Raw genomic sequence first — 21,305 nt, 5'->3', positions numbered from 1 at the left:
CACGTGAGATAACAGTGAGTGTCTCCGTTCCTTCCTCTCTTTCTCCCCTCCCTCCCTCCTTTCGCATTTCAAGGAGAAACGTTATAAAGACTCGAACACGGACGTTTTCATACTCGTCCACCATTCGTTTGCTCGACGTTTGATACTCGTGCTATCGCGCTTCAACAGCCCGATCCGACGTTCAATTCATTCCTCGTGTTTATAGTTGGAGGATGAAACATGAAACTCGGGTATAGAAAAAATGAAAATGGAAAAGTTTCCTTTTTCTTTTCTAGCCTTTTTTTCCCGATATTACCGCCATTTCGAGCTCGTTATTATTTGTAACAATTCGTAATAATTTGCAAATGATTCTTAACTCTTTTGATAATAATTTTCGAAATTCATTCGCGGCAAGTGTATCTTGCAATTTCGAAAGCGGGTTACACGCAACTCTCGCGAAGATCTAAGCTTTTTTTTTTTTTTTTTTTTATTAAAGTCACCACTTAACTCGCGATTCTGGTTTAACGTCGGAAACGCGACGTTTTCCAGGGAATCTCGAGGAGTTCTTGGATGGTTGAAGCGAGTTTCCGTGGTTGATTTCCTCGCGCAAAAGCTAGAAGATGTATATCTTGCCACGTTGGCCACGTAAATCTGATCTTTTCGCTTGCAGTTTACCTTTTTCCCCCTCTCCTTTTGCCGCCTCTTCTTCTTCTTCTTCTTCTTTTTTCGTTCTTCCGTTTAATGTCTCGGCTTTAAAAGCACGTTTCGTCTTCCATCGCTATGCCTCGAGGAAGAACGACTCGGCATTATCCCTCTTCTTCCGCGCGCCTCAGGGTTTTACCACGTTGTTTACGAGCGTGCTTCTCCCCCTCGCGCTTTTCCCCGACCAATGCTCTCGTGCTCCTTCTTACGTGATCACCACGTGTCTTTCTTTTTCCCATCCCCTGGACGGAATTGGATTTCGTGCTAAACATTTTCATCTTTTAATAGTTAACCAATCCACGGATGTGCGAAATAACCCCGCTATTTTATCGTCGTAGAACAGTTGAGAAAATCGAATGAAATTTCAACGAGCCTACACGAAAGAATCGTTGAGCTTACACGAACGATACGTGGAGATTTGCCAGGAAAAACGTCTTCAATCGATCGAATGTAGATCAGAATTGGCCGATTTAGAAAAATGTACGAGATTGGATGTTCATTGGAATATGGCGCGTCAAGAGTTTGCATCGAACAGACGGTAGAATAAAGATGTGGTGTTTGTTTCTAAAATCCTCGCGTATATATATATGTATATGCTATTATCTCGTATCCACGTCAGTCTCCTAGGTCTGGAGCACAGTTGAATTCATTATTATAGTATCGCGCCACGTGATAATTCGAAATGTATAATTCGCCAGGCCGGTTTAACTATTTATATTACCTACCGCAATGTCAGGCCGCGTATTACCTTCTATTTATAATTTCCCACGGGATTACGGGTTTGCGCAACGATCCGCTCCCGGCCGTGCCGCCTTCTTTCCTTCTTTTGTTAATCGTTTAATTTGCCGCCAATTCATTTTCTCTCCACCGTGCACGTGGCTCCCGCCGTTTCGTTCTATTAATTGGCCACGCTCCGGGACGCAATTAACGGAACAACCGCGTAACAATTTAACACCGGCCCGTCGAAGGTCGAATTATATTTTGCCTCGAATAAATTTCCAAGCCTCCGACTTTACGCAGTTCGCCGAGCGAAACTTTTCGTTCTGGGAGAAGAACGACGCGAATTCAACGGATGCAGTGGCCGTTTTGGATTTTGGAACGGTTTCGTGCAAAGCGTTTTCGAGACGAATTTTTTAACGAAACGGGATTGGAGTATATACACGTCGGGTGTTTTGGCATTTTGAAAGAATACGAATGGATGATCTTTGTAGGAATGATGTAACACGGAGATTCTCTGGTAATCGGTGGAAATTCTTATGAAAGAAGCGGTTAATAATCCCGATTCGGTCTAGATTCACCGCGGAATGGATGAAAATTAATTAAATACGCGGCATGTATCGCGTAGCTGCGCATAACAACGCGGTCGTTAATATTTCAAAATGCGTGTACCTAATTAAAACCGTATGAAAACATCGTATGAAATATGTCAGCCAAATATTTGCCAAATGCAAATTGTTTCAACACGCGAATCTATAATTACCGATTCCCCACCGCGTATTTTTATTTACTTTCCTTTGATTAACGGCCAGCTTCGCGAAAAAAAACAAACTTTTTTTTTTTTAAATCGCTGTTTACCGTTAAAATTCGTCGTTAAAATTTCGTTCATCGTCGAAACATCGTCGAATTACGCCTCTTATCGGGCGCGTCGATCGAGGGAAGAGCAGTTTTACTCCTTGATTCGAATAGCGAGAAATGTATTTGTTTGGCCAAGTTGCCGGGTTCCAGCTGCCTTCTCGCAACCAATACGCGCGCCACTCGTAAGCACTCGATGATATATCGAAAAAGTTTCGCGCCAGAAATCCTTTGGAATATAGGAATCTTTCCACGTCTTCGAGGATTCCCCTCCTCGAAGGGACGGGGATATATCGCTTTTAGAAATTCATATCGTAGCCAACCTTTCGGCTCGAGAAGTATTTTCGACCGATCTTCGTTCCTGATCCCTGCGTCTGTTAAATTTCTTCGACTTAAGGCGCGCTGTGTTTCCCCCGTCGACGTGTTAGATGGCGATTAAAACTTGTTGCGCCACTAACGCTGAAACGTTATACAAATTGGAAACTTTGCTAACTCGCTCTCGAGAAACTAGCATAGATTTACATTGCGCTGCGAGACAAAATTTGCCGACCGAACTTTCGAGCGATCGTGTACGGGCGATGAAAATTTCATCGAAAAATAACTTAAGGGATATATCCATTTCTCTGGATTTTTTTAGCGTGTTGATTAATTTTCCTCCGTTTTATTAAAAAAAGGATACGATATAATAAATCGTTTGCATGGTGCGAGGGAACATTTGAAATTTTATAGTTTGGAATATTGTCCGTCTAATAAAACTTCTGTTGTCAATCGCGTCGGATATCGAAATATCGCGGAAACGGTCGACGCGTGCGACGAGTCCGTGAAAATTCTATTTTCTTAGCTCGAACGGTTGGACGCTATGAAATTCTCTCTGTAAAAAGGGCAAAGAGGGAATTCGTTGGATCGAACATCGTACCCTCGAACAATCGTTGAATCGATGCAAATATTTGTACTTTTATTAAAAATACGAATTATTATGTACGGAACAATTTTATATTGTACACGATATCAATATCGCGAATGAAGCATTGAAAAAAAAAAAAAAAAAGAAAAAAAAAGGAAAAAGAAATTGGATATTTACAACGAACGATACCTTTTATACCGGAATAAATTTCACGAATATATCGATTTGTCAACAATCTCGATCGATAAAGGGAGAATCGAGAATCGACAAAAATCGCGAAACAATATTTGCTATATATCCCGAAGCGGTTGGCCGTAGAGAGTCAATCGAGCAGAAATAAAAACTTTCGTTCGTTGTTTACCGATGAATTATAGAGTTTTATTCGTGGTCAGTTGTAAAATACGAGGACCGAAGCGGGGCGCGAAGCCAACTACGAGGAAAAGGAATCTACAACTCGACCCTTCGTTAAACCCGGGCCAATGCCGTCTGATTTATGTTTCTCGTTGCCTGCAACTTTATGGACCGACCTATCTCCGCCGCCGAAATTCATTTTCTTTCGGCCAACCCCTTTCTCCCTCGCTATTAATTATTCATCTCCGTTCATTACAGATCCGTTCCAAACTCTCTACGAAAATCTCACGTTCTCGCGAGATAATACCTCCATCCGCAAGGAGATCGCTTTAGCGAAACATATCCAAGTTGAGAAAGGACGAGACAATAAGATGAGATATTAAAATGTTGAATCGAGATGAATTATTGATATCGTTTCTTGAACCGCCAACTTACATAAATTCGACCGATACCCTTCTATCTTTTTCTCGTCGTTCGTCTTTATTCGAGGACGATGCTTTTCGAGGACGCGCATGTACACGAAACTCTACTTGGAAACTATCCTTCCTGGAGAAAATGCGTGCGAGGAAAAATCAATGGGTAACGATCGATTCTTCTCGCGGGATGGAGAGGAAGTTCGTGCATGAAAAGTTTCGAGATTCTTCCACGATTGTTGTTTCTTCGCGTTCGAAGAAACTTTCGAGTCGAGTAAAACAAGCGAGGCCAACTTTTCCATTACCGATTCGAATGTTGCAAATTGATTCGCGCCTCGATTCGTCGCGATGGACTCGATAATTTTTCCCCCTGTTTAAAGGAACGACAATTCGAGCCCAATTGCGCCGAGAAATTTTTTGATCGAAAGTTTAACGACGGAAATCCGATTAGCCGGCGCGACTCGACAAAAATCCGACGAGTTGCTCGTCGAAGCCGTGCGAGGCACGTCGAGGGAGGGGACGTGCATTCTTCATGCGCTAAAATGCCGCCAGATCCTTCTTCTCCTTCGTGAAACGCTCGCTTTCCAATTTACGATCGTTTCTCAGCAAGAAAGAATTCGACGTACGCGTCTTCCTCCTTGTTCAACCGTTTTCGAGTTTCCTGTATACAGTTTCGGTGTATTAAGAGAACCCTTGTCGTTGACAAGCCGATTAATTATTCGAGAAATTTTATTCAGCTTCCATTCTTTCTCGACCAGTTGCAACCAGTCAAAGTTTTTCTCCCTTCGTCATAAACTATCGACGGATGGGCAAATCTTGGAAATCCTCGAAACACACGAAGTACAGGAAAAAGAGACGAGTCTGTTTTATCCGATTATTCGATATCGAGCAAGCGTTTATTCTAATCATCAAGAACGAAGAATGCGTTCGAACGCGCAGAGGTTTCGCTTGAAATCGTGGAAACTAAGTATTTCGCGCTTCTCCCGTGGGAAGAGAAGAGGGACGACTTACAAATAACGTTGGATATTTCAAAGAGGGGAGGGGAGGCTTGGTGCTTATTTAAAAAGTAATCGAAGCAACGTTTAACGAAGAGGAAAATTCATTGACGGAGAAGGTAGGAAGCCGCAGGCGGCGAGTTCTCGTACGTTCATAAACGAGGAACGTATTCATTTCCATTCGGTTTAATAATTTAACGCTTTTCAGGAGATTGGCTTCTTTCCTGAGTTTGCGCTTGCAGGGAGTCTCGATGTTTTCTGGCCCACCGCGAGCAGCCTTGGCGCAGCACGCGGAAATTCCCTAAAATTAAGATTCCTTTCTCTCCTCTTCCATTAAAATTCAGCGGTCGTGGCTCAACCAACCACCGTGCACCACCAACCGTTAGTTACCGGTGAACCGGTCGACCTTTTCTTATTTTCTCAAAAATTCACGAGTCTCCCGAGAATACTCTAATTCCGCACGGGTTAAACGGATTACAAGACGAGACGAGGCGTTATTTTCTTCTCTTTATCGGGACAGCGAGCTCTTTCTCGACTGCGAGAAATCTGGTAACTCTGGTGGCCGGAAACCCTGATGGGGCTGGTTTCCAAGAGGCCGAAGGAACGAAGGGAGGAAGACCGGGCTCGAAGCCAGTAACCGGCCGAGGATCGTAACGTTAAAACCCGTTTCCGCTCGAATCTCGGTCGTTGCACGTCTTTCGTGGGCCGCGCCATCCATCTTTTTCGCTGACTTTGCGCCGGCCGAGATTTACAATAGAAATTCTCCTCTCGTGAAAATCCAGCCGCGTGCGTAAAGCCATTAGCGGCGAGCTACGTTGCCTCGTCTCTCCGCGTTGACCTCGCTCTGATTAACCCAACGATTCGATCGACTCCTCTCGGAAGTCGGAGTAGTCGTTTCCAGCAGCGTCGTATCTTGTAAAGTTTTGCATTTTCCTTCGTTTTCGGAGACTCGAGTTTAAGAAATTTCTTCGTTTCGAGTATAAAAATAATAATTAATTTACAATTCTGAAACGAGCCGTTGGATCCCTCTATGCGCGCGGCAGATTTAGATCCCTGCTCCTCGATAAATATCACGAAGACGTTAACCGCACCTCGTCTCCAGGAAACAGGGGAGATCCACGGGTGTAAAATACGTAACACGAACCGCCCAACGGCTACGGTTTTGCGATAATGGATTCGTCTTTCGAGGGGGAGCAAGAAGCGTGGTTGGAAGCACAATAGCCCGAACGTAAATTTAATGGATTCCATAGTTGTTGGTCGCTATTTAGGCCGGCGTGCTTACGTATTTATGTATAATCTGGAACGATCGAGAGGATAGACGAGAGCATCCGCTACTAGCGATTAACTTTCTTTTTCCCCGCCCACTCGAGTCGAAAAGTTAAAAATTAAAAGTGGGGCGTGCGATAACTCGAACGCGATATCACGAACGAACAAACTTGGAAACGAAATTTCCAACCGTTCATTGTTGGCTGTTAACCTTCGGAGCATCGTTGATTAAACTCTCCGACGAACCACGCGTTTACGATCGCTCTCGCCTCGGCACGCTCCGCTTCGTGGCGGTTTGAAATCGTTGACAATGCTCGGTATGCGCGAGTTCTAAATATACAGTGAATGCGTTCCCTCCAACCTTCGTTCTTCCTCTTCCCTTCCACGCGTGTCCAAATGTTAATTTTGGATCTCCTCCTTTGCAGGAGGAGAATTCATTTTTCCCTCCCCTCTCTTTCTCCCTCTTTTTACCCAAGTTTTTACAAGCTCTCTCTCTCTCTCTCTCTCTCTCTCTCTCTCTCTCTCTCTCTCTCTCTCTCTCTCTCTCTCTCTCTTTTTCCTTTGGCATCCGTGGAATTCGAATCTCGAGTTGAATCAGGTTGATACGCGCACGCCGGAAACGCGATGTCCAAATGAGATAGGCAGGGGAGGAGGAGTGCTCTCTCGCCGATGAAACTCGTTGAAATCGATAGAACTGTCTGGCTCGGTAATGAATTCTCGTTTCGATTGCCATTTATATCGAGTCAATTTTCACCATCATTTCTTTCGAAATTCGCGCGTGCCGCCGATTTTTTGAAACGTATTGTTTCCGCAACGAAACGCGTGAAAATTTTATACATATATATTTTCTTTTTTCTTTTTTTTTTTTCTTTCGTTACGAGCGAATCGAAAAGACGCGTAATAGTTGGCAATCTCTGAAACGATACAATCTCTTCCTTCCAGCGATTCGAGCATCGCTGTGTCTATCGTGAACAAAGGGTATCTGTGCTCTTTGAAAAGATCACTCGCGTTTACAACGGATTCATTGTCGTCGAGAAGTTTCATTCGCGTTTCATTCTCCTCCTCGAGTCCACAAACGTTTTTGGAAGGACGCGTGAAACCGGACGCAGATTCTCGCGGCATTTAAGGCTAAAGCCGCGAAGAAGAAGAAGAAGAAGAAGAAGAAGATGATGCGAGCGAGAAAGGATAACGCGTATATTCACGCGAGTGTGTGAACAAACTCTCCGTTTCACGTAGGAAACGCTCGAAACTTAAACTGCTCCTTTTAAAAGGGAAAAGTTCTCGTGCCGGCTTCGAGTGTGCCTCGCACCGGCCGACTTTCTTGTCCCAACCCCACTTGGCTACGGCCGACGTTGGAAGTGTTCCCCAGTTAACACGGAGTTTATTCCACCCTTTCTTCTTGCGAGAAGAAACGGCTCTTCTCCTCAAACGGAGGAAAAGGAAGAGAGAGATGGGGAGGGAGGGAGGAAAAAAAATTCAGAGAGCCACTTTCACCCTCCCCCCACCGTGTACATGCGAAATTCCCGATCAAAAGTTCTCGACCACCATTTAATAATGGCGTATTTCCACGATCGAAATAAAATAAGGGTGGAAAAGTGGCCCTAGATTCGCTCTCACGCTCCTCGCTTTTTTTTTTTTTTTTTGTTCCACCGCTCGAAAAATCACGAATTCCGTCACGGTCTCTCTCTCTCTCTCTCTCTCTCTCTCTCCTTGCGGTTTACGGAGAGGGGAAGCGAAATTCATTTCAAACGAGTAAATCGCGAGTTAAAAAAGAAGGGGGGAGGGGAAAAAAAAGTATCCATTACGTCGAGAGAGACGTATTTAAATAGAAATTTTCACCGTAACGTAACGAGCGGCGTTGTACGTGTTCTTTTTTTTTTTTTTTTTTTTTCCGTTACGTTCGAGATATCACGTTCCAGACAGTTGTTTACCGTATACAATGTAACAATGAACAAGGAATGCAAATAGAGGAGGGGAGGAGGGAGAGAATTATTCTTCGTCGTTCAACAAGGAGAGGCGAAGAAAAGGAGGCGAATTAATTTCCCGGCGTGTCAACCAAGGTGTTAAAGATACCCAATAAACGTTTCGCCAGTGACAAGAATCAATCGCCAATTTATTATTATCGGCTGCGTGACCCGACGTTTCATCATCCGTGGATAATTCCACGGAAACATTCGTTTTAGAACTGTGATTTTTCACGTTGTATCACGAATCAACTGCTTGAAAACGGGTACGAGCGTATTCGAGCGTATACGGATTCTCCGCTTTACATTTACTGCCGTGAAACGACACGTATAAAGAGAGAGAGAGAGAGAGAGAGAGAGAGAGAGAGAAGATTTGCGTTTCCCTCTTCTTCTTTTCGTCGATCTGGACGAGATGCATTAAAATTCCACACCAAAGAGGCGTCCATGATTGCCTCTTTGGATGTTAATCCTCAACCGAGATCGGCGGCAGATTCATTCGTCGCGATTGAAATTAAAAACCGTGACCGTGAAGCGTATCGCATTCGAAAACGAATTATCAGGAGGCGCGTCGTGAATGTGAATTATTTGGGACAGGCGAAGTCGAAGGGATAACGCGTATATCGTTATAAAAAAAAAAATAAAAAAAAAAATAAAGAAAAAGGATCGGTGGTCCTTATCGGCGCTCGGTATCTCTTTCCCGGAATCTCGGAATAGAATAGGTGCATCCGAACGATTAATCCATTGTTCGGATGCACGGGCCGTTTCTCGCGCATAAATCATAAATCAACCAACAATATCGGAATTTTCCAAAAAAAAAAAAAAAAAAGGGGGAGGGGAAAAAGGAAATCTACGAAAGTCATAAAACGCGAACGGGATTTTTCCTCGCAACTTTTCACTTACACCCGCCTTTCAAATTTTTTATTTCCTCTTGTTCCCGTGTACGTTGCTGCTCCGATCATCCGTCATGAAATTTTTCCCTTTTAAAAAGGGAAAGAGAAAGATGCTACGGAACGAGGGAATGGTACAAAATGATAAAAATATGTAACGCGCAAAACGCGTTTCAACAATTATATTATAAAATTACGCCGAAAAATATTCACGTTCAACCCATCAATCAATACGTGTTACGATTTAACAATATTGTATTTTGCAACGAGCTCTTACGCCATTATTTAGTCACGGGCAAAGTTCGACAAACACGGCGATTCGATATTCGTCGTAAAAAAAAAAAAAAAAAAAAAAATCACCATGAATATTTCCACGTCGCTGCGCCAATAATGCGAAAATCGACCGTTCGCGCAAAATTGTACGAAATTTAATTCACCGACTCCAATTACCCGACTCGCCAAATTCGATTCGCGAAAATAATATTTCCAGCCAAGGAAAAGTTTTTGGTTTCCCAGCCTTGAAATCCCGCTCGACGAACGCGCGTAACAGTTTTCGCGTGTCTATCGTTCCCCTCGTAAACTTATACGAAGGGGGAGGAAATTTATGCGAGAGAGAAAGTCAAGTTTCGGTTACAATAAAACCGCGAGGCCGAACGACCTGTGGAACGAGCTACCCGGGATTTCATCCCCCCATTTAACGCTCTCTGCAACGAATTCCCCCCTCGATAAACGAGCCCTCCTCCTCGATCCATATCCCAACGTCGAATTCGCGATAAATTTCATTTCACGCATGATTATCACGCGAAGAGGCGCTCGATCTTATCGCGCAGATCGTAGGAAAATGGCAGGAAAAAAAAAAAAACGATGGAACAATCGATCAATCGATACGATGTAAAGCGTAGCGCGCGTTGTTATATAAATTCTCCGTTATTATTTCTCTCGAGGCGAGGGATGAAACGGGGGAGGGGCTATTGGATTGAAAAACGAAGGAACGCGGTTTTTTCCTTTTCGACGAGTTTTCCGTCCGGTGATTGGACTACGTGGCGTGGTAATAACGCGGAAACAATCGCGTCAATTGCAGGTGTCACTGTTCGCTTATCAGAATTATGGTAATGTCGTGCGGTTATTATGGTCGTGTTCGATGAGAGGGGAGGGAAGGTACGCCCGGCTTATTTATAGCGAGAGCGCGTTTTGCGATCGTGCCAAGCATACTAATGCACAACTAATGCGTCGTGCGCAAATACGATCATTAGACGCGTAGGACGCGTTAGATTGGTTCCAGGTATCCCCGATATCGTATCGCTATTTGTACAATGCGTTTTGTCGCGTATTTCGCCGTTTCTTTTTGCTCGCTCGCGAGCAGGTATCCTTTTCCTATTCGTTCAAAGCATGTTACGGCAATAAATGTGAAAAATTTTTCCATCGAAACGTTGCGAGATTCACGAAAATCACGAATTTTCGTTCGTTTCGAGTGTTTAGATAGTCCCTGGAATATTTTAACGATACATCGTGTGTTTTAACGAAATATCGGTTTCATCCCTTTCCGCGCGTTCACAAATTTCGAACGAGTAACATAAGAACGATTTGTAAACTTTCCACGGCGAGAACGAGTCGCGTGCACGCAGAAATTGTCGAGATGTTGCGAGATGTCGCATCCTTACGGCGAGAGGATGGAACACGAATGTCTCCTTTTTAGCGCGAGATAAAGAAGCCGAGGGACCAACGTCAATGCAGAAAAGGTCGTGGAATAATGGAATCGGGCATTATCGGTATATACACGTGCGTCTCGAATAAAGTTTCCCTCCTAGAAAGGCGAAAAAAAAAAAAAAGAAAAGAAAAGAAAAGAACGGTCGGTACGCTCGGTACGGTAAGCCGGATAATCCTTTCCAAGATGGACGAGCGAGTTTGCTCGCGCTTGTAAGACGTCCCGAATTTGTTGGCCAACTTGGTGAAAAGTGGGATCAAATATCGTCTCTTCCACCGAATTTTACGTCGAAGCTTTTTTAGGAAACTTCATTTGCCGAGTGAGCTTCAAATTTTTTTTTTCTAAAATAATTTTCATTCGGAAAACTCGAATATTCGGAACAAGTGGGATGGATCTTTTCTTGTTATCGCGGGTAAAATTGCTCGAGGAAGGAAAAATTCCAGGTTTTCGAGGTAAAGGTAAATTGAACTTACAAATAATCCTGACGCGATTTTAACAAGCAAGTGTGTTAACAGTTGGCCAAGATTGAAAAGTTAGCTGTTTTTTAATCGCGTTAAGCGTGGTAATTTCTGCGAATGGAAATTTTACACTGCCCTCCCTAGCTCGGATTACACGGGGAATTAATTTCGCCGCGCTCTTTCGAGACGAGGCGTAATGAAGAAAGATGTTGAACTCGGTTACCTCGGGAATCGAGGAGATTTTCAAAAAGGCGTGATCGAAATAATGATAAATCATTCGCTCGAGCCTAAGCACCGAGGCTGCTGGAGGGATGCTTCCTCTGGATAACGAGAGCCCCATTAATTGCAACAATTAATTTTGAGAAAGGAGTTTCGAGGCTTGGTTCAATCCCTGTATTCGCGAATCACGCGTACAGTTAAATAATTTCGAATTGCGAATCCGAGATTCAGGATTGGTTTTCGTCCGGGATCGGTGTCGTTCAATTTCATAAGTTGTTTTCCAGAGACAAACAAAACACGACGACGACGACGACGACGACGACGACGACACGGTTCTATTATTTTCTCTGCTTCGAGTGTCATTGTGATCTCGTGCACGCATCACGGAAGGAAGATATATTCGAAATTTTGCGAGATGGATCGAATTCATAGAAGGCTTCCAGCTTTGATGCAACTCCTCTCACTCGACAAATACGCATTCACATCGTGGAAATTGGTAAAAAATTGATATTCGCTCGATGGATTCGAGTCGTGTCGAATTGAACAAACATTTAAAATAATTTAATCGACCGACGGCGTGTATCGATGAAAAAAAAAAAAAAAAACTCGTTGGAAAATAACTCTCGAACCACCTTACACCCTTACGTTATTAAATAGTAGATCATAAACGACCCAATTACAATCAGGCTTGTCGTACAAACGATGATAAACGATTCCAGTGTATACACTCGTTATTTCGAATTTCGAATTTCGTCCCACACACTCCCTTTCGATGCAAATTATTTCTACGCGGTCGACTGTTCAGACTGGCCAAACTTATAATTATTACGAACGAAAGAGGTAGCGAGCTCCATTTCTACGGCCCTCCTCCTAATTTTCGAAAACTAGCCGCATAAGCGGGAAAACGGGATCTCTATCGAGCGTAAAAGTTACCAAACACGCAGTTTCGCATTGTTAATTAACGCGCGGCCATAATCCATCCAATTTCCCCGCTATAATTTTCAAGTGATGCGAAAACACGGAGTTGAAAGTATCGTATAGTGGATGGTTTCGTTACGTTTCAGAAAGTAACGGGATCGTGAATTTTCCGAGTAAATTCAAAACGTTGGACGGTGTGATGCATTTGCCGCGCAGCTACGACCGTTTCTACAAGCATTCTATCGCGAAAAAAAGAATCGAATAACCTTGTCGTGGAGAAATTCTCGATCCTCGTGATTCATCGAGATTATCCTTTTCCTTCTTCTTTTTCTTCTTCTTCTTCTTCTTGTTCTTCTTATCGAGAACGTGCAACATGTATTCACGAGTGTCTGTGTCGTAATATCGCGGCAAGCGAGATACAGATCGTTGGAGTCGTATGGTAAAGAAAAAAAAAAAAAAAGAAAAGAGGCGATCGCGGAATCCGAGAGGAAAGAATCAAAAGACGAGAGATGGAATTATCGAAATTGAAAATTTTGCGGGGAAATTGATCCACGGTGGCTGCTCGTTCGATTCCATTTTATCCGCCGATTGATTATGAACCGCGTCGCGGTCGAGCGAAGTAGATTGCAGGTGGAATAGAAAGAGGATTACGGGGAGTGCCGTGCTCCTTGAAATACGGGGCGCGAGGGGGGAGGTATTGGTGTAGGAAATCGAAAGATCGATGGTGGCGGGACCGACCTAAAGCTCGATATATCGCGCACCCCGCTGTTGTTCTAGATCAACCGTGATCCCTTTCCTCGCCGCTTTCCCTTTTTCCTTTTTTTCTTTTCTTTTCTTTTCTTTTTTTTTTCTCTCTCTCAAACGTGAGATATTACGACGCCACCAGCGACAACTCTATTTTTACGAGAGGGACGCCCATGGCGCGGACCCTGAAGGACCCATTCCATCGTGGCCAACGTCTCGTCTCCTCTCCTCCCAAGATCGAAGCCTTCGCACGTGACGAACGAGCTTTAAACGAAAATTCCCGACCATCTAGATATCGATGGCGATTCGAAATATTTTCGTGCGCGAAATCTCCGCTTTATGATTTTTCTCGAGAACGGAACAAACTCTCTCTCTCTCTCTCTCTCGGGGGAGTAAATTTTGAAGCATGCGGTTTGCCAACAGCCGCCGGCTCCAACTTTCGCTAGACGAAAACTCGAGGCAAAGCTCTGGTATCATTCTTGTTGGAAAATAGCACGTGTGATTCGTGCTATTTATCCGACCCGTCTGTTTCAGTGCTTTCATGGCTGCGAATGTTACGAACTTGAAGCAAAAGAGAAAAATCGGAAAAATTGGAATAACGGAGAGTACGTAATGATCGAGTCTGCATCTTTTTTGTTGCGAACGCGAACGAACTACGAATATTAACGAATCATATCGCAGTTGCAGTTACGCGGAAGAATGTTTGCTTTTTTTTTTTTTTTTTTTTTTGAGTAAATTATCGATCAGTTGGAAGAGAGGAGCGGAGAAAAAGGAGAGAAGAATTCGAAGAGATATTAGATAACGGTTCTTTGGCTCTTTCCATTTCGAAGATAATTAAAAAAGTTGGAATATTATCGAGATCCAACTTTCTAAATTTGGCAAGATTTCCATGCTGTTTTCTTCGGACCGATTTAATGGAATCTTTACATCGCCTTCGTATCGCCCGCGTTATTTTCCTTCATAGTTCATAGCTCATATGTGTATAAATCGCGCCTATGGATCGCTATTTCTCGATTGACCGAGAGAGAGAGGATGAGAAGAAAAAAAGGAAAAACAAAAAAAAAAGAGAGAAAACAATGATCGGATTACACCGATTCCCGTCCACGCACTTTTATTTCCATTAAATTCGTTCGATCGGCGCTTAACCCGCGTAGTTTTTCCACAAAATTGATTCGATACGTTGTTGTTTCGAAAAACGTCCGACTCGATTTCGAATTACTTCCGTTTATTCGGTCTGACAATTAGATCGCTCGCGTGTGTGTTAACATATCGGGAGAAACGTATTTTACTCGTCACGATTTAATTCTTAACCCCTTCCCTCGAAATCTCTCCCCGTTTCAAAATTAAACAACCCCCCATCAGCAAGATCAGCACAAGATATATATATATATCTCCTCCTGAATTCAGTACAGGAAATCTCTCCTTTTCCTCGAGGAGTCGACGACGACCCCCTCCCTAAGATAAGCCAACGAATTTTTCATCAAGGAGAATATCTGTCCGCGTTCCTCGCGATTTTCAGCCGAAGAGAGGAACGGCGGATCGTTTCGTCTCCGCCGTTTTTCACCGACCGATTAATAATTCTCTCGCCTCTCTCCCTCCCATCTCTTCGAGGAGATCGGTCGAAATTGCCAGGAATTACGTTAACGTTAATCGGTGTCCCCGCTTCCCTTCCTTCATCGAGCTCATAAGAGCAACATTCGTCCCTGGTTATTATTTCGTTGCCCTTCGCGCCCTTGGTGGATTTTAATTGTTCGCGGTCGGTAGAATGGAACGGATGGCCTCGAAGAACAAAGGGGGAGACCTCGCCTCTTTTATCGGGTCGCATTAAGGTTTAAATAGCCGACGGTTTACCGCGTTAATGCCCGCCGATTTGTTCCCCCTCTTATTATTATTATTATTATTATTATTATTATTATTATTATTCTTGCCACCTGCTTCCAACCCCATTCCAACTCGACTCGCAATTGTAACGTGTTGTGACATTAAAAAAAAGATAATTCGATCGTTGTGCGATACGAAGATTAGAAGAAGTGTAAGAGAAATTTGAAAAAAAGGGGTGAGGGGGGTTGTTCGAACGAAGTAGTTTAGAAAATTTAAAAAGGTCGATCCTTTGAATTTTGAAGCGATGCGTCACGCTCTATCGAGTTTTACCCGGCGCCAAGTTAAATTGCGTATCATTCGAAAAGATAAAGTTCGAACGACGCACACGCAACGACGAAACTTTTTCGTTTGTTTAAAATTGAAATTTTTCTGTCTACTTTGTCTACCCGAAAATGCCCGGTATGAATACTTTTCCTTTTTTTTTTTTTTTGAGAGAGGGAGGAGCGTGGCAAGTAGAATCGTACAACCGTTCACAATAATAATTAGACCCCGTTTCATTTTCCCTTTCCCCCCAACGATACGATTTTTCGTCCGGGTTATAATAAGAATTTTCACGTAATTGGAGCGAGGCACGGTAAAATTCCCGTATAATATAAACGAAATTAATAAATGCGAAGATTTCACGGTGTACGAGGATTGGATTGGATTAAAAACCAAAAAAAAAAAAAAAAAAAAAAAGAAAAAAGAAAATAAAGAAGATACATTACAAATTGAAGTACGGGGCGGCGTTTTAAAATATTATTCTCTAATATATTATCCGGTTCGCGATAATCACGCGAGGTACTTTTAATTTATCCAAAATCCACGTTAACGGCTTATGCAAGTTGGGGGGCGGAGTTGGAGAGGGGAGGGCGGGAAATACGTTATGCCGTGAATTCGAATAACAATGGAAAGTAGGGGGCAAGCTGTTGCCAGTAAAAATATCGCCAATAAACGTCGCGATAACCGAGCGGAGAATCGGTACGTGTACGGTTCGCAAATTTCGCCAACTTAACGGGTCGATCCGTTTCGAGAAAATTTTAGCGTGGCGCCGCCATTCGCCTCTGCTCCCAAATTTTTCGACGAGCGATTAATTCGTTCTCTGGGGGAAAAGTTGGAGAGGGGGAGAGAGAGGAAATCGAGGGGAAAAAAAAAAAAAGAACGCTCGCTAAACAAGCACGACGTAGTTTGGTTTTTATGATGAACTTTTTGATTGAAATTTTCCTAACTGATTTTTCCGTTCTATTCGCTTCCCGTCGTCACTTCTCGTTCATTGATTCTCGCTCTCTTCCTTTTCTTTCCTTTTTTTTTTTTTTTTTATACTCCTCTCAAATTTTATTTACACGCGCAAATCGAACGCGCAGATTTCGACGATGAGATTGTTCCAGCGTGCATCCTTGCGAACCGCAGGATTGTTCCCACTCGTTGATTATCACCGATAACCGCAAACATTGTTGAATCGAAGCTGCGAACCTCTTGTATACGCTATCAATCAATACGAACAGTTTAATGACTCGTACCGTGACGTTTATCGTGTGCCCCGTTAAATCAACCGTTCCCCGGGATCAACATATTCGAGTTAATAAAATTCTTAAGAACCGTGAAATTCATTCCTTTCGTAACTGGCTTTCGTAACGTGATTATATTTTATATTACTTTTATATTACCGCGTAATTCTCCACGTAATTCTCGAATAGAAACAGAGGATCCAAGTAAGAGGCTTAAGAGATATATTTTATTTCGAGGGAGAATTTTTTCCAACCCCGTCGAAACATGATTTTTCTTTCTTTTTTTTTTCTTTTCTTTTTCTTTTTTTCCCTCCCTCCCCACGAAAGGAGGAAGATCGGCTTTGCATCGCTAATCGGTGTCCAATATCGCCATTAAAAGCCGAATACAATGGGTCCAATTAGAGAGTTTCAATTTCATCGCGGCCTGGTCCCTGCAAATTGAGATGCAATCTCCGCGTGAAGGAGCATCCACCTCCTCCGCCTCGCAGGGAATTGTGCGCGTTGCATCGATGCAAGAGCCAGTTAACGTTGGATAACAGCTCGCGTTAATCGGATGCAAGTTGCGACTAATGCGCATCCGTCTCCATGACGTTATCGCGGTTATCATCTGTCCGATCGTTATCCCCCCGATCCTATCCCCCCGATCAGCTCGTCCATGACCGTTTCTATCCACCGAATCAACCCGAACCGAATCTATCGTCCCTCTCTCTCTCTCTCTCTCTCTCTCTCGTGGTTTCGAAGAAGACTGCGACGGGTCGACCGCAACCTCGTGTCGTGTCGAGGAAAAATCCGATCGTGATGCGCAATTTACCCTTCCCCGATCGAGGTGTTGGACGAATGAGTTAACGAGCGCCATCCATCGGGTTGATCGAAACGGTTGCGCGCGAAACCGATGCGATAACGATCCGGCTCGGTCTTGCATCGATATAGAGGACGACCGAGGGATTGGAAATAAGAAAGATTAGAGAGAGGATTCGAGCATTCGTTTCGTTTTCGATGTAAACGTTTATTACCCTCCCTAGCGTGGAATCGCTAATTTCTGTTAAGCTGACCGCCGATCTCTCGCACAGTTCGAGCACCGTGGCACGGTTTACGCTACGTTAACCACTATTGAATGTAGTGCGTTGAAGAGCGAAGGGGTCCCTCCGTGGTTAATACATCCTGCGCGGTCGAACCTGAAATTTCACCGCGAATTTCGCTACGTTTTTTCCCTCCCGTCTCGTGTACGCATGGCTTCGAGCGGGATACGAATCGAATTCGGGCAAGATCGAAATTTTATAAAATTTCCAATATTTCTCTCTTTAACAATAACGTTTCGACTCGTGCTCGTTTCATAAATGTAAATCCTTGTAGAGGATTTTTCTTCCCTCCGTTAACAGTTGTGCAGAGATCGATGATATATATATATTATTTGTGGATCTCGTTAAAGAATAATCGACTGAGGAGGGAAAAGTCTCGTTAAGCGGGTAGCATTCCAGGTCGAGCATTAGCCAGGTTGGAATTCTCGAAGAAGGAGTAAGTGCAATCGCATCAAAGTTCGCTTAACTATTTCGTCTTCGATTCGTGCAAGCGTTTCGAAGCTTCAACTTTATTGATAACTTTCCCTTGACCGACTCTCAGCTGCATCAATTTCGTGATCAAGTTGCTTTTCGATCACTTTCCCCAACATCCGTGCCCGACGACCACCTACTCTCGTCCACGTTTCGAAAAGTTTTCCTCCCCCCCCGAGGATTGGACAGATATCGAATCAATCGAGGGAAATGATCTGTATATACGTGCAAGTTTCTACTTCGTTCGAGTTCCCTCAAAGTCAGGGAAACAATTGTATTAAAGAAACTGTGGTCCGCGTCGAGCGAGGATCCGATATATTTCGATATGAGCGACTAACTCTTTTCGAATTGCTGCGCTGCAGTTTTCGAAGAAAGAAGAATATTTGAGAAATTGTAACTGAATCGTATTATCTCTTGTCGATAAACGAAATTGTGTAACCGAGTTACACACGAGCGGCAATGTTATTCGGAATGCGTAATTACCACGGTTCTGTAACCATTTACAAGGCCTTGCATGGAATAATATATCGTTGCAGGAATGGCAAATACGAGATTGTTCCAGAATCTGGTTCGCATCGCACGGGGGAACATTTGCGCCGCTGTATTTACGACGTCTCGTTTATGGGAACAACGATAAATTTGTAATGGACGGTTGAATCCATCCGGTGATGATCGAATTTCGAGGGGAGAATCTTATTCTTGGCGACGATAGAGACAAGGAAAAGGGAGGGAGCCCCTCGTTTCCTCGCGTCTCTTTCGCGAAAAAAACGAGAGAGGAAATTAAAAGACGATTCATCGACGATGGACAAAAAATGCCAGGGGAGTATCAATCGCGATATCAATTTTTCCATTTTTCCATTTTTATATGTCGAATCGCGGTGAATCTTGATTATTCGAAAATTAAATTCGATAATTGTCGATGCGAAATTATACGTCATATAATATTATTTTACACATATACAATATACATTATACACATTTAGATGGCGTTCTTTCCGTTTCCCTTCGAAACTCGACGATCGTATTATCAAACTCGTTCCGTATTCCGAAATGAAATAAATAAAAAATAAAAAATCGTTGCAGGTGTTACAACAGTTTGAGAAACCGAGAACTCCTTTCGTTCGAAAATTACGAGCGAATAAGAGACGAATGTTTCAACGCGCGATAAACTGACACGATGATGGAACGCGACACGTTCCTTTCCGACAACGGATCAGCCTTATTAAATAAACCATTCCGGTTACACCCTCTTCTTCGCATTCGTTCAAGTTTACGCGACTCAACCTCTCGCGTCGCATCCGTCCTTTCCTTGCCATCCTTCAAAATTAAGAAGATCCCGGCTAGAATTAATCCGACGACTCGAGAAACTTTGCGAAACTCGCAGAAAATTAGCACTCGCAGGCTCGAAAGCCAGGGTTTCAAACTTCGACTTTCTACTTCTTCGACGATTTCCCGATTATACCGCAAGGATTTCAAACGTTCGATCCCTGCCGGGATCGTCTTCTCCCCTACCCCTATAAACTTTCAACCTCGTCACGTGGCGAAAGTTGGCAGTCGATTTTCTCCTCCCCGGATCTTCTATGGACACTGGTCGGTCGGCCGATGTCGACGTTCAATCACAGGGACGCGTCTTTCCTGGACGGGATACACGCGATCCACCGGGCGGACAGCAAAAATGCCGCGTCCAACGATTAATTACCCTCGCGGATCCGTTGCACGTGCATTAAACCTGACCTAACCCCTGGCTCCGATACGTCACAATGCCAGCAGGTAACACGTGCACGTTCTCGTCCATCAATCACGCGGCATTCTCGCCGACCCATTATCGTCCCGTTCGCCTCTGATTATCGCGTTCGACCCAGGTTTCAACAATCCTGCGAGATACGCCCCCGATCCGAGCCCAATCTCGATTCTCGACCGGAAAGCTCTTTCTCTCTCTCTCTCTCTCTCTCTCTCTCTCTCCACGCCAGAAGAAGAGAACGAAGGAAACGAGATCGGTTGATGAAATATCGCGCGATGTATCGAGTTCGATCGTTCGAGATGAGAAAACAGGAAGCGGAATGCAAACACTCGGAGGAGTCGAGTTACACGCAGGAGTCGAATAAATATCCTGGGATTGAATGCGCGATGAAGGTGATGATGAAGGCTAACCATCCCTCGGGGTTGGTTCTCGAACAATCGGAATTATTCGTGAATATATTCCGCCGAGAATTGCTCGAGCATCGTGTTTCGCGATTGTCCGACAATCCTCGACCTTCGATTCCTTTTTAATCGGCCCCCTCGTTATCCACGCCTTGATAAAAATAAATTTTACGATCTTCGTAAACCGTAAACTTTCGTAACCTTCTATTCGCCACGTTCGATCCGAATCGAGATCTGCACGAGAGAATGAAGGATCCTATTCTTGAAGGGAACGATCGATACGCCCACGTATTAAAATACAATTTGTTGCGCACGTGAGGCAATAAACCGTTCCAATGAGATCCGTTCCGATCCATCTCGTATTCCACTCGCCCCCCGGTCGACTCGTCATTCCAATTTTTCCAAGGCGTATCAACGCGAGTACGCTCGCGTGAGAGCGAGGCATCGTTGCGACAGGTGTTCGCCGCCTGTTATTCCTATCCTGCGAGATGGTGCAACCTGTCGTGTGTTGCGCTCCAACTTTCCTCCCAACTTCCACCGGAATAACGCAACGTATCCTTGCTAATTAACGTACAGCCACGTCGACTGCAATTTCCTTGGTTCCTTAGAGGAAACGCGCGAGCAACGGATTCGATTCGATCTTTCGGTGATTCGAATTAAAATTCGGAGGAGGTCCACGGATGCCGTCTCGAGAATTAATTTTTCGAGGTGTGTGATTCTCTACTTGCGACGCAAGTAGTTAATATTAAGAAATGTTTAAATTGCAAACAGGCTTTCCTCGTGTTTTTCCTCGGACTTAAGCCTGTCAGTCCGCTCGTATATTTCGAAACTTTTGATTCGTGCATATGCAGGAAATCGCCGAGGCGGCGATCCATAGTAGACGAGCTAATGCTAAAAGCATTAGCTATACACGTCGCTCTAGATTTATGGGATTAGGATTAAACGTAGTAGCAAGTTCGTAATCTCTTTCTCCCTGTCTCATGAAATCCGGTTCACCGGCATTTCGTCAGGTTGGAGACTTTTATCGCTTTCGTTAGATTCACCGTTCGCGTCGATAACAATTGCTCGCTTTCCTGTATACAATAATAACAAAGACGACAATGAGTTTTCTTTTTCAACGAGCCTCATCGGCCGCTTAAATTAGCCGAAAGCGCCGACCGAAAAATGA

General features: G+C 43.9%; 1 protein-coding gene across 3 annotated transcripts in view; it reads right to left on the bottom strand.

The window, feature by feature from the left end:
- Neto (Neuropilin and tolloid-like) overlaps window positions 1–21,305 on the bottom strand; it is a 68,878-nt gene that overhangs the window by 27,923 nt on the left and 19,650 nt on the right. Inside the window, exon 1 of one of the 3 annotated variants that reach the window (XM_086903557.1) lies at window positions 12,600–12,751. The exons of the other annotated variants lie outside the window; for them this stretch is intronic. Coding sequence (XP_086759683.1) covers window positions 12,600–12,708 — 109 coding nt within the window. The 5' untranslated portion in view covers window positions 12,709–12,751. Of the gene's footprint in view, window positions 1–12,599; window positions 12,752–21,305 lie in introns of those variants that run through there. 3 annotated transcript variants of the gene reach the window in all.

The sequence above is a fragment of the Apis florea genome, unplaced genomic scaffold (genome assembly GCF_048593485.1).
Source record: "Apis florea isolate Af1SG1 unplaced genomic scaffold, ASM4859348v1 contig_2293_pilon, whole genome shotgun sequence".
In the NCBI taxonomy this organism is placed as follows: Eukaryota; Metazoa; Arthropoda; class Insecta; order Hymenoptera; family Apidae; genus Apis; species Apis florea.
This window is presented reverse-complemented; position numbering and strand designations above follow the sequence as displayed.